At 34.7% G+C, this 13,624-nt stretch overlaps 1 protein-coding gene across 1 annotated transcript in view; it reads right to left on the bottom strand.

The window, feature by feature from the left end:
• LOC136029910 (adhesion G protein-coupled receptor L3-like) overlaps positions 1–13,624 on the bottom strand; it is a 127,196-nt gene that overhangs the window by 87,911 nt on the left and 25,661 nt on the right. Inside the window, exons 3-4 of the mRNA XM_065708421.1 lie at positions 13,289–13,440; positions 6,359–6,559 (exon numbers count right to left, since the gene is read on the bottom strand). Coding sequence (XP_065564493.1) covers positions 6,359–6,559; positions 13,289–13,440 — 353 coding nt within the window. The remainder of the gene's footprint in view (positions 1–6,358; positions 6,560–13,288; positions 13,441–13,624) is intronic.

Here is a 13,624-nt window from a genome sequence, read left to right as displayed (position 1 = left end):
TCATAATATTTGCAACCGGAAAAAAAGGCTTCAGTTTTTCGATAGTGACTACGACGAACTCTATGATTACGATGTAGGGCATAACTTGATTCATTCCTTAAATTCTCTGCTGCTAGCTTCTTTTGAAGTCCAGTGACTTGAGCAATTGTAGTAGGTGAGCTTAAACTTCCCACTTTACCAATATTCTAGTAAACAGTTCTCAAAAATTCGACCATTTTGAACGTAAACATGTTGTGAAGTGCACACTTCCCTTTTGCATACTAACAGGTGAGGGTAATGTAGAGATATTAAGACTCCTTCGCTTGAGTCGTTTTATATTTGCCTAAATTCCTTTAATCGTTTTAAAATATGCTTATTACGAATAAGACTATTCGGAAATTTCGACAAGTTTATAAATTTATCCAAATGACTGTTAAATGATACCAGTCTTTTACGATGTTTTATTAAGTCTGATAACAAATCAAGTAGAATGTTGGTCTTGCCACGGATTATAATTTGATTCTCACTACCATTAATTTGAACATGTTCACTTTCAGTAAGATATGTCAAGAGTCTTTTATACTGATCACGATAAGAATGAAGCATTAGATCTGCAACACTTGTCAAAACCTTAGACAAATCGTCTTCTTTTGGTAGTGGTTGTGGCGTTGAACTTGGAGTCATTTCCTTTTTGTGATCAATGACATTTGGTCTCTCCCGGTAGGGTTAAAGTTTGTCGACTCGTCAAAGCCCATTTTGATGTAAAATTAATTTTTCATCGTCGGCCATTGTCTCATTGCTAATGAATTTATTAAGATAGTCCTCGTAATGCTCCTTTAGCGAAGGGACAAGTTCTATTGGAGTCAGACCGAGATCGGTCAGTGAACAATTGTAACATATCCGAAGACCGTTCTTCAATGGGTTCAGTTAAATAATCAACCAAGAATGGTTCAATTATGCTAAAAGGTCAAGTCCCTCCATGAATTTCGTGTTTGGCGCAAAAGTCTTTATTTTATTTTAGGATTCTTGCCAGACACTGTAGCATTAGTGAATGTTTTTGGCTTTCCTAAAACATTTTATTACGACTTGGAATCGTTTTTAGTAAAAGTGTCAATTTGCCATAAAATGATGGTCCAGAAAAATAATCTGAATGGAGTTTTACATTGGTACATACTACTCTCCATCACAGTTGAAAATACAGATAACTGTAGAATGTACCTGTCCATTGAATTGTTTTTGAAACAGGGGATGTATCCACTGGTTTTGGAAAATTTACGATTTAAACAGATTTTTGGTAAAAAAAGATGATAAGAATGGATGTAGTTATTGCAGAAACATTAACTTGATTTACCTACGATAAAAATCTATTAGTATTTGTGTGTGTGTGTATGTGTGTTTTCGTTTGTGCGTATTTAATATGATGTTTCATTGAAAAATGAAATGAGAAACTATTTACTTTTTGGAATTATACCGTTTTATTAAGCTGAAGAAAGAATATTTTAATAGCATCTAATATACATTTATAATCCTTTTTTTAAATACACACATACAAAACACACAAACATACACACACACACACACACACAGACATATGAGAGAGAAGATTCAATTTTTCTTTCATTTTCATTGGAAGAGTTAGTAAATTCCTGGGGGCTTTGGATATCGTCTATCATTTCCAATAAATCATCTAGCATTGTCGTATCTATGTGGTCAGGGGACTTCATATCCTTATAACCAAAAAAACTTTCAAATATAAATTCATCATCTCGCCGTCTTTTCAGCTGATTTGCATCAGCTTAGATATGACATAACCATAACATAACCAAATTGTTTGCTAAAATATGTCATAAGTGAATTGTTTGCTACATGTATATACAGTGTCTTTCTTTCTTAGCCTTAAAAGAAAAAAAAATTTAAGTTCGAATTTCTATGTTCAAAAACTCTCAGTTCAAAAAAAACTGTCAATACAAACAAAATTTTTCCAATAGAAAATCACGATTGATGTATTTATAACATCTTGCCTTGGGTACTTTTAAATGTCACTGGTTTTTTTTTTGCTGTAGGTATATTTAATGGGATTTAATACATGAAAAAAAAATTGAAAAAAGTTCAGTTTGAAAGTTTAATAAAAAACCAAGCAACGAAAATCAATAAAAACACTATTTTTCCAATAGAAAAATCACGACTGATATATTTATATCATCCTCATTTTGTATTTTTTTAAATATCATAAGTGATTTTTTTTCAAGCATATTTAATGTGATTTTAAGACTTGGAAAAAGATGAAAACTTTTAAGTTAAAAAAGGTTTTGACAAAGGTATTGTCCGGCAGTACAGAAAAGCTGTTAAAATTAATAAATACCTACATCTAGTTTCGAACAGAGATTCAGGTGATTTAAGAATATATGAGTCGTGTTTCAGTTTTCTCAAAAGAGAACCTGATAATTTAGTAATCCCTGAAATAAACCTTGAACCACTTCCCCCATCACATAATCAAACACGTTATCAATCCATTAGGTCTCAAAGGGTATCTGCAAGAAATGCAATGGTTAAAATCAGAAATAAAGGTGACCTAGTTTTCTAATTTATCTAATTGCTGGTTCGTTTGTTTGAGTGAATGAATGTTTTCTTTTATTTCTCAATTTTTCGTTAGTATCCATCGACGATAGTTCGAAACTGTTAGATTTTGTACGGATCGTGGATATTGACAAATCACCCACTTTTTGTTGTTAGGTGTTTGATTTTAATGCTTAAAATGTTTGGTCTTTTATTGAATTTTATTTATCTTCAGTTTTATGGCGTTTTTTCATTGGTTTTTAATTGGTTTTGTTGACTTTCGCGTTTGCTTTTTGTTCTTTGTTTGGAGTTTTCCTTGACTATATTATTTTGTTTGCACTGAAGAAGAGAGGTGGTTGTTCTCTCGAAATATTCACTTTCTGTATTTCTTCAGTACATTTGTTTGGCCTTCAAAACCCCCACTTTTGATCGTTTTCTTTCTTTATGTCAGCAGAAAAAATTCCCCTTAAAAAATTTGACCCACCGCCCTCCCTCCCCTCCGAGGAGTATGAAGCACTGTCATATTGATTACGATACTATGTCTATCTATTTCTCGTTGGCAAACAGAAGAAAAATTTAAATGTGAAGATGGATCCTGTCGTACTCATAATATATATTCTACTAATATTCATGTTAAGACTTAGGCTTAAAATTAATCCATGGACTGAATACAAAACTTTAAGAATAACTAGTTGGGAGGGGTGTTTTTTAAAAACTAATGATTATTTGTGGTGTGAAAACACATAAAATTCAGTAAATGCTCTTTTTAGATTTGACATTGCTCTTTACCGTCCCCGGAAAGTAAAAACATTCCACGGACTGAATTCAAGAGCTCAAAATAGCTAGTACAGACTTGTAAAACCATAGATGGTATACATACAATTCGGTAACTAAAGGGACTGTAAACGTTCGTTTGATAAACCAAAACTGTATTAAAAACAGTCCCCATCTGCAAAACATGCAATAAAAAATACACAGAGCACAAACTTCTTGTATATTAGAGTCCTTGTTAACATTCCGTTTATATATCCTGTTAGATTAAGCTCTCTTCATCTAATGAAAATTTCTTGGACGATCATTCTTTTATACAAAAATATATGTCTGAGATACCATACACAATGGGAGCACATGGCACTTGGCACATGGCAATGGTTCAGAAAGAATATCTGGCATGAATTTCCAAGAATTTCCTTATCAGCCAGAAATTGCGATAAGACCATATGTGTATGGGCCCACTTGTAACCATCGAAGAGTTTTGTCGAGAAAATGTGCATATATTGTTCCTAGAAAATGTTAAGTCTCTCCTAGGAGCTTTTAGCTGGATACGAGGGACTAGCAGCTCCAATAGCACATTCGGATAGGGCTCTTGTTGTATTTGTTGAGGGGATATAAGGTATCGGTAACTCCAATAGCACATTGGGATAGGGTTCTCATAGAAATCGTTGAAGGAATATGAGGGTTTGGTAACTTCAATAGCACATTGGGACAGGGCTCTCATAGAATTCGTTGAAAGGATACTACTAAAATATTCAGGTAGTAATAGACCTAAGGCAGATTTAGGGGATAAATATACTATTATTTTGATTTCCCTGGTACTTTAATAGAGACAGCCATGAAAATAAACTAAAAAGCCTAAATATTTTGCCTTCACATCGGAACAACCTCAGTAACAAAAATAATAGAACAAACAGATGAAGTATCCTAGAAAATAAAATTAAGCGATGAAAAATTCTATGTAATATTATTCAATGCAATTTTTTGGTGAGGAAAAAAATGTTGTCCTACTTTAGTAATTCATATGTAAATAAAAAGGGAGAGGGAAAACGAAGAAAGTTATATTTGGTAGACTTTTATAATTTAACATAGTTGTGATGTAAGCATTTATTTATGAAAAAAACCAATTATGCTATTGTTCTTAGAAGGCCTGAATAAATCATATTATCATTCAGGGTGGCAGGCGGCTCAAGTTTTGGGTGGCAGGGTGGAAGGCGCCTCAGCAACTCTTAGTAAGTAAAACGATGGCACATACACAAGGGCTGGAGCCTCTAGATGCCAACCGTAATGAGCACAGCATGGAAGGGAATTTATCGATGAGCTATCCACTTGTAAAACCCTTTCTAACTCTCTAACTTATATCCAAAAAATTATTCGGTAGAATAACGCTACTAGAACTTATTCACAGTCTTTTTGCTAAGGTTAACACAGTTATTCTTGTCAATATGAATAGTTAAGCCATACAGATTATTTTAAAGAGACCCCTGACGAATTTAGGAAGTTTTATGTAAAGAGGATTTATAAATATTCTGTTCATAGGCTTTACTTGTGGTTTCTCAAAACCTAGCCAAACAGTTTGTGATAACAAACTGTAAGTAATGAGCGACTCGGCTCAATATTCCCTTAGCTCTTGAAAATAAGATTTTGATATCAATAGATACATTAAAAGAATTACCTTTGTATCCTGATTCCAAATATAAGTTACGATCCTGAAAAAATCTACCTAATTTCTGGGAAAGGGGAGACAAACCTCCAAAGAATAAAGAAATTTAAATGGAAATCATACCAGCAAATTCCGCGTATCAGAGAACCCTACTGTACAGATTTCAAGACCCCAAGAGAGGGCGCTATCCGAGTAGGTGCTATTCAAGCAGTAGTGAAGAAAAGTAAATAATTAATAAACACGCTACTTGGTGAATTTAAAATCATTACGCAATACATTAAAGGCAATAAACAGGCCAAAACTTATGGTTCGGCAGCAGCAATTAAAAGGGGGTTAAGCTTCACTTTCTTTGAATTGTGATTTATGTTACAGATTATTAAGCTCGGTCAGCTTGACCGATTGGTGTAGCTGGTTTTCCCCAAGACACCCCTTTAACAAAAACGCTGCACGGTTCATGGGCTACAAATTTTCCGGGTAAGGGAAGGGAGGAAGGATCCTTAAGAAAAAAACTAGGAGGCAAGTGTTTATAGCAGTCTCAAAAAAAGAAGAAGACACAAAGAAATATATACTACTAGAACAGATTCAAATATACCTACTAACACATAGTGGGATGGAGGCTGTTTGTCCTATCAAGCTGAGAAAAATAGCGAACGTGTCATTAGTCTTTGTAACGATTATTTCAATTTTCTTTGCAATGTACAAAATATGATTGAATACATAACTTACATTAATTTTTGTAAAAAAAAATTTCTTGCTTACAAATTTTTATTTTCTTGTCCTCCCTTTGTTAGTAAAGAAAAATAAAGTGAAAATAAAAATTTAAAACTTTGACATCACACTTGTTTTACACGATGTACCTGCAATTCAAAACTAAACGTCATTTAAAAAAAAAATGGTGGCCAAAAAAAGGAAAAAACACAAAAATGTGTTTTTTAGTTATCCTGCTCTCCTATGAACTCACAGTTTAAATGCGTTCAATGCCGTTTGAGTTGCCGCAACGAAACTGTTAATAACAATATAGACTGTCAATGCATTATTCTTTGCAGATTACGAGCACGTTGTGTACGTTTGCGTAAACAATCATTTTGCATAAACATTTTTTTTATCATGATCCCAGGTAGTGCTCATGATCTTATGCAGGGGTGTCAATTCACAAAATGGAGGAGGAAAAGAACTTATTTAAATGAAGGTACAGAAACAAGGTATTTTTGAAATATAAAGGGAGGGGGCCATTATTGTTCTTTTTCAACTTTCTAATAAACATACTAAAATAAATTATTTATTAAATACTATAGAAAATCCCGTCCCCCCATTTGGAGCCTCTGGGTCTGTGCTATATGCAAGGAACGCTCCTTTATTTTCAGAGTTCTTAGTAAAGTATCAAACCTCAGATATTGACTGATTGCTCTTTGTTAGAATATATTCGACAGAAGACAGAGCAGATTCAGTAAGCATTCCGTCATCTTCATCTTCGTTAAGCGTCATATTGAAGCAGATAAGTAGCTTGTCTAATATTTTTTCAACTTCATGTTGTAGAAAAAGTCCATCCTGAAGGTTTGTCGCGAAGTCTACAAGTGCTTGTAGTCCCTTAAAAACAGAAATAGATTGTCAAAAAAAATTATTAACAAAAGCAAACCCTAACAAAACAAAAGCAAACAAGAGCTAAGAACTCATATGGCACTTGTGGCGAGGTCGGGAGAGACAGGAGCTCACATGGCATGAGCTCAAGCAAAATTTTACGAATCAATAGATTGATTTAAAAGGAAAATCAGAGGCTTAACGCCGGTTGGGATTTGAAATAAGAGCTCTGAGTCACGAGATCCTTCTAAATAGCAAAATTCATTAAGATCCGATCACCCACTCGTAAATTAAAAATACCTCAATTTTTCTAATTTTTCTTCTCCCTTCAGCCCCCCAGACGGTTAAATCGGGGAAAACTCCTTTATCAAGTCAATTTGTGCAGCTCCTTGATATGCTTACCGATTTTCACCGTTCTAGCATGTCCAGAAGCACCAAACTCGCCAAAGCATTGAACCCCGCCCCCATCTCCCCCAAAGAGAGCAGATCCAGTCCGGTTACGTTAATCACGAATCTACGACATTTATAAGCGTTTTCCAAGATTTCCGGTTTCCACCTCCAACTCCCCCCCCCCCCCCAATGTCAGCAGATCCGGTCGGGATTTGAAATAAGAGCTCTGAGACATGAATTACTTCTAAATATCAAGTTTCATTAAGATCCGGTCACCCGTTCTTAAGTTAAAAATATCGATTTTCCTAATTTTTCCAAATTAACAAAATTAACTCCACAAAGAGAGCGAATCCGGTCCGGTTGTTTCCGTGACATATCTTGGACTTGTGCTTATTCTTCCCACCGAGTTTCATCCCGATCTCTCCGCTTTAAGCGTTTTCCAGGATTTCCGCCCCCCCCCCAATGACACTGGATCCGGTCGAAATTTAAAATGAGACTTCCGAATTACGAAGTCCTTCCAAACATGAAATTTTATTAGGATCTAATCACTTCTTCGTAAGTTAAAAATACCTCATTTTCTAAGTTTTTAGAACTAACCCTCCCCCCCCCAGCTCCCTGAAAGAGAGCGGAACCATTCCAGTTATACCAGTCACCTATTTAGGATTTGTGCTTATTTTCACCACCAAGCTTCATCCCGATACCTCCATTCCAAGCGTTTTCCAAGATTTTAGGTCCCCCAACTCCCCCCAGTGCCACGGGATCCGGCCAGGATTTAAAACAAGAGCTCTGAGACACAATATCCTTCCAAACATCGAATTTCGTTAAGATCTGATCACTCCTTTATAAGTTAAACATACCTCATTTTTCTGAATTTTCAGAATTAATCCTCTCCCCAGCTCCCCTAAAGAGAGCGGATCCGTTCCAGTTATGTCAATCACGTATCTAGTGTTTATTGAATGTTTTCAATGAAAACTAATCGTGCACTGGAAGGATAAACACATGCATATTATTTGAAAACGAGTCCAGATTAAATATTCCAAGAAAGTGTGTGCACATTATAAAGCTGTCATAGCAATGAAGAATGACGAGGACAAACGTCCTAACTACATAACTAGCAACAGTGGCAACACTATTTGAAATGTATGCGTGCATAGTAATGACATTGAGACATTAGATTCATTTGGAGTATCAAAAAATTCAACTCTTATGGAGTGGGTATGAGAATGAGATATCCAGAGACGTTTCAAATCAAAGAGAATGCGGGCTTTAACCTATTAGTACATGGAGAGGGGCAACTTCTTGCTCATTGTGCAGCGAACACTTTAGCTGTTGATAAAAGCCATTGCCATCTCTTGGGTATTAGCATTCAATGGGAGGTCAAAAGAAGACAGGTATATCCTTACAGCTTTATAATGCATATCTTGTCTATGTGCCAAAACTGCAAGTTATGCAGAAATAATATGGTAATAGACGGTGAAATTGAAAGCAAAATAAAAAGGGCATTGACACATAATATCACCAAAGATTATAAAGACTAATCGATAAAAAAAAAGCACTAGCAAATGTTACTACTACCATCGAGAGTCAGAAAGATACAGACAATGAATCCAATAATGCTAATGACTAAACTCATATTGAACCTGTAGCTGAAACCATGTTAAAAGCCGTGTTTGACACCGAATAAGAATAAATGTCATGTCGACAGAAAACGTGATGAACAATTTTATGGAACGATTTCAAACATTCAAATTTTTCATAGTATATTAATAACAAGTAACATTGATAAGGTCATTATTTCAATAGAAAAAAATATCCCGTTGCATGACTTCGTTATTTTCCATTAATTTTTTGGTACGCTGGCACCTCCAACATTTAGACTTACTTGTTGAAAAACTCAGAGATCCAAGAGCAAGAACTTGTAGACACTGACACTATTACAGGGGTCACAGGAGGTTTTCAATTAATCTGTTCAAGCTTTGAAATCAACGGAGTTAAAGCTAATCATTCTTCGGAAAATTCACTGAAGAAACAACGTCAAATTTAATTCATCAGTTCAAACTTTATACTCAACACAGTTAAACCCTTTAGTCCTTAGGAAAATTCAATAAATAAACCATGCCAAATTTAATTTATATGTTCAAACCTTGTAATCAACAGAGTTAAAGCTATTCATTCTTGGAGAAAATCCACTGATTAAACCACGTCAAATTTAATTCATCAGTTCAAACTTAACCGTCAACAGAGCGAAACCTTTTGGTTCTGAGGAAACTCAAATGAATAAACCGTGTCAAATTAAATTCATCTGCTCAAACTTTATACTCAACAGAGTTAATCCTTTTTGTCCTAAGGAAAATTCAAGAAGTAAACCGTGTCAAATTTAATTCATCAGCTCAAACTTCATACTCAATAGGGTTAAACATTTGTAGTCCTTTAGAAAATTCAAGGAATAAAACGTGTAAAACTGGTTCATCTGATCAAACTTTTAGATTAATAGAGCTAAAGGTATTCATTCTTGGGAAAATTCATTGAATAAACTACGTCAAATTTAATTCATCAGTTCAAAACTTTATACTCAACAGAGTCAAATCTTTTAATACTTAGGAAAATACAGTGAATTTTCCGAATTTATCCATTAAATTCGAAATGGATTTATCCGAAATTTTCTATGACGAATTTAATTCACCTTTTCAAACTTGACAGTCAACACATTTAAAGCTATTCAATATTGGGTAAATTCACTAAATAAACCACATGTACTTTAATCCATCAGTTAAAATGTAATATTCAACAGGTTAAATCTATTATTACTGAGGAAAATTCCGAGGGATAAACCGCGTCCAATTTAGTTCGGCTGTTGATTCTTTGTAAACAACAGAGTTAAGGCCATTCATTGTTGAAAAGATTCACTGAATAAACCGCTACAAATTGAATTCATCACTTCAAACTTTATACTAAACAGAGTTTAACCTTTTAGTTCTTAGGAAAATGCATTGAATAAACTTGTCAACTTTATTTAATCTGTTCGAAGTTGTCTTTAAGAATAAATAATAGATCAATTAAAAAAACATTTATTTGAACCGAAAGATAGGAGCAACATTAAAATTCAAAACGAACAGAAAATATTCCATATATGAAGGGTTTTCCCTCCTCATATGCTTTGCTGTCTACGCTAAAGGTGTTAGCACTTTCAAAAAAGCCTCTATTCTAATTAAGCTGTGTTTCATTGGCCGTTCTAATGAATTGGGACAAAAAGTCAAACTTAAGCGTAAAGAGCAAGGTATTGATGATAGGGCAACTCCTCATATACGGAATAATTTCTGTTAGTTTTGAATTTTAATGTTGCTTCTTACTCCTTACATTCAGTTAGAAAAATATGTTTTTTATTTGATTTCTCTTTGTTTTCCAAATAATTCAGATAAATTGGCTCAATCTCCATGAAATAGATCCTCTCCCTCACGAGAAACTCCTACATGAAAATTTCATCCAAAGTAAAATACTCTCCCTCGTCAAGTCCCATCTGATAGTTCCATCCTCGCTGAAAATCTCCCTCCCCATAAAATTTCTTGCGGACGATTCAGCCTGAAAAATTATTCTTAGCATATTTTCATCTGAAAAGACTTTAATCTATAATCAGTTTCTTCATGACTCCGGATATGCCCCTTCCATAGAATTTTTCTGGAAATCAAAACACACGGAAAATAGCCCCCAGATAATTTCCCCTGAACACCTCCACATGCAAAACTGAGCTAGCAAAAATTCAGCAAAACAATTAACAAGAATTTCGTATAGGAATTCTGTCAAATACAGCCACTGTAAAATTTTCCTCGGAATTTTCACATACCCTTCCGGAAGTTTTTGTCCTCAAGGAAGATTCTCCCGATGGAGATACATCCCAGACACACCCTCTCCTCCGAAAAATGTCTGTATTATACGTAAACAATTGGCAAATTTCACAATTTAGAGGCCTCATCCCACGGAGTGTGAGGGGCCATTTAACAATTATTTGATCTTCCAACTGTAATGAATCAAATAGCTATCTCAAAATTTTGAGGGGGGGGCCAGTTGGCCTCTAATCTTTTTTGTCACTTATAAAAAGCACTGGCAATTTTAATTTTGCGTTTGAATACACCCTCTCCCGATCTTCTAGGACCATAATTTCAACACAGTCAACTCTGGAAAAAAACAACAACAAAAAGACAAATAAACAGGAATCCCTGATCTGAAAAAGCAAAATTTCACATTTTTGTATATAGGAGCTTGAAACTTTTACAGTAGGTGTTTCTGGTACGCCAAATGGGATAATGTGGTTTTCATAAAGATTCCTTGAATTTTAGGGGTTGTTTTCCCCTATTTCAAAAATCAAATAAATTTTCTCAGGCTTGTAGCCTAACTTTTGAGGGGTAACACTAAATTTGATGAATCTTTAATATTTGGAATCCGCAAAATGGGTTGATTCTTTTGATCTATCTTTCGATGACATCAAAATTCCAGTTTTCAGAGTTTCAATTAATATTGAGCCGAGTCGCTCCTTACTCACAGTTCTTACTTACTTGTTACCACGAACTGTTTGATCATTGACATATTTTTCATCTCCTATCTTTGTCACCGGTTGAATTTTATTGGACTAAAAGCTTCTCAAATAACTAGTTTAACTTATTCATTTTCACACTTCAACGTTGCAAAACCGTTAGTTTGATTTCTTTGGTACTTAAATTACTTTTCTTCTAACTATAAATAAGTTTTTCATCTCTTGTATGATAGATAGCATTGTGGCAATTGCAATAGAAATCAACAAATAAGCGTTCAAATAGGGATAGATCATTTTACTAGACAGTAAAAAGGGAAGCACCCATTTAGGGAAAAGGGAAGCACTCATTTAGAAAGACAAAAAAGGGAAGCACCCGCTAAAAGTCATAGATCCTTAATGAATATCATACCATCAGTTCCCACGAATCCGAGAGCGCTACTGTAGAGGTTTTAGGCTACTATTTGCAAAAATGTGGAATTTTGTATTTTTTGCCAGAAGAAAGATCAGGGATGCCTGTTTATTCGTTTTTTGTAATTTTTTCCCCGAGGGTGATCGTGCGAACCCAGTGGGCCTAAAACATCGGGAAAGAGCTCATTCTAACGGAAATTCAAAGTTCTAGTGCCCGTTTTAAGTGACCAAAAAAATTGATGGGCACCGAGACCCCTCTTACGCCAATTTCTTTCCCAATATCATTCGATCATAATTCTGAGATAGCTAATATGTTCAGCATATTTGAAAGGCCCGATGACTATATCTTTGGAGATAAGATGACCTTCCAGAGCCCTGGGGAAGGTCTTTAAGTTATAAAACTTTGACATTGCTTACATATAGTATTTGTTATTGGGAAGTATATATACAGTTTTTGGGTAGAGAGAGGAGGACGAATTTTCTACTGGGAGGATTTTGCACGGTAAAAACTCTTCACGGAGAGGAATGTTTCCAGAGGGTGAACTTCTCAGGAGAAATTTTATACTGGGGAATTTGCCAGAATTCTTATACGAAATTTCTTTATATGTCTTGATCTCTCTTTACCGACTCAATTTTACGCATTGGCGTAATATCAATTTTTACTGATTGGCCAGGCATAGTATGCAAAGAGTGATTTCGGTCCGGCCGAAATCCAGCCAATTGAATTTGCAACGAACTTCTCGTGATTCCGCATAATACATTCGATACAAGCATTTGATCCGTTATGATGTCTCAAACTCCCCCCCCCCCGATAAAGGATTATGTATTGCATTCTTTTAGCCTTCTTTTAACTTCTGGTTGTCAATCTGGAGCTCCGGCTTATCAGGTCATATCAGGTCATAACTAACTTCTATCCTGAAACTCAAAAATAGATTTTGGAGTCTCAAAATTCTAGAGCTACGAAGAATTTAAAAAGAAACAAGACTTATTCAAAGTAAAAGCTGCGAAAAATAATGGCAAATTAGCGATAAAAAGGAGCAATTATTATCACACATGGGAGAACAGGTCAATTTAGTTTCAAGGCAAAGGAGCAGAATTTTACTGTAGAAAAAGCAAAGAAACTTGAGATTTTTCTAATTTTGGAAAATTAAATTTTTTGGGGCTTTTTCTAATTTTTTCAATATATTGTTTAAAAACTGAGTGGTCATAGACTTTATTTACGTTTAAACTGTATTTACATAATAGAGATGCTTTTGGATTCTATGGTAAGGAACTCACCCTTGCTAATTCACCTCCCCCGTTCAATAATGAGTTAAACCCCTTCCAAATGAAATTTACCATCCCTTTCGCAAAGATACTGAATAAAGAACGAGATATAAAGAATAAAAAAATATAGTAGAATATTTACTTACTACTTCACAGTTTACTGAATCTAGCCATATATTGTTACAGTTCAGTAAAACTAATTTGCATTCTGGAGAATTGCACTCACATTCCCAGTAAGCGCTGCCAGAGAATCCCTCAGGGCACGCAGGAGGATATGGAGGAGTTGCAAGGAAGCATTCTGAAAGAAAATAGGTGGACATCAGGGAATATATCTAGATATTTTTTACTTCAAATCTGCCCTTGTTTAACACTATTAGAGCACTTAATTACTTTTAAATACTATTGAAAATAAAATAAAAAGGTAGAAAAAAAAATCAAATAATAGATTACACTTTGATTTGAGACAGAAGATTGAATTTTAC

This window comes from Artemia franciscana, chromosome 8 (genome assembly GCF_032884065.1).
Source record: "Artemia franciscana chromosome 8, ASM3288406v1, whole genome shotgun sequence".
NCBI lineage: Eukaryota > Metazoa > Arthropoda > Branchiopoda > Anostraca > Artemiidae > Artemia > Artemia franciscana.
The sequence above is the reverse complement of the archived record's forward strand: the minus strand, read 5'-3'. Positions and strand labels throughout refer to the sequence as shown.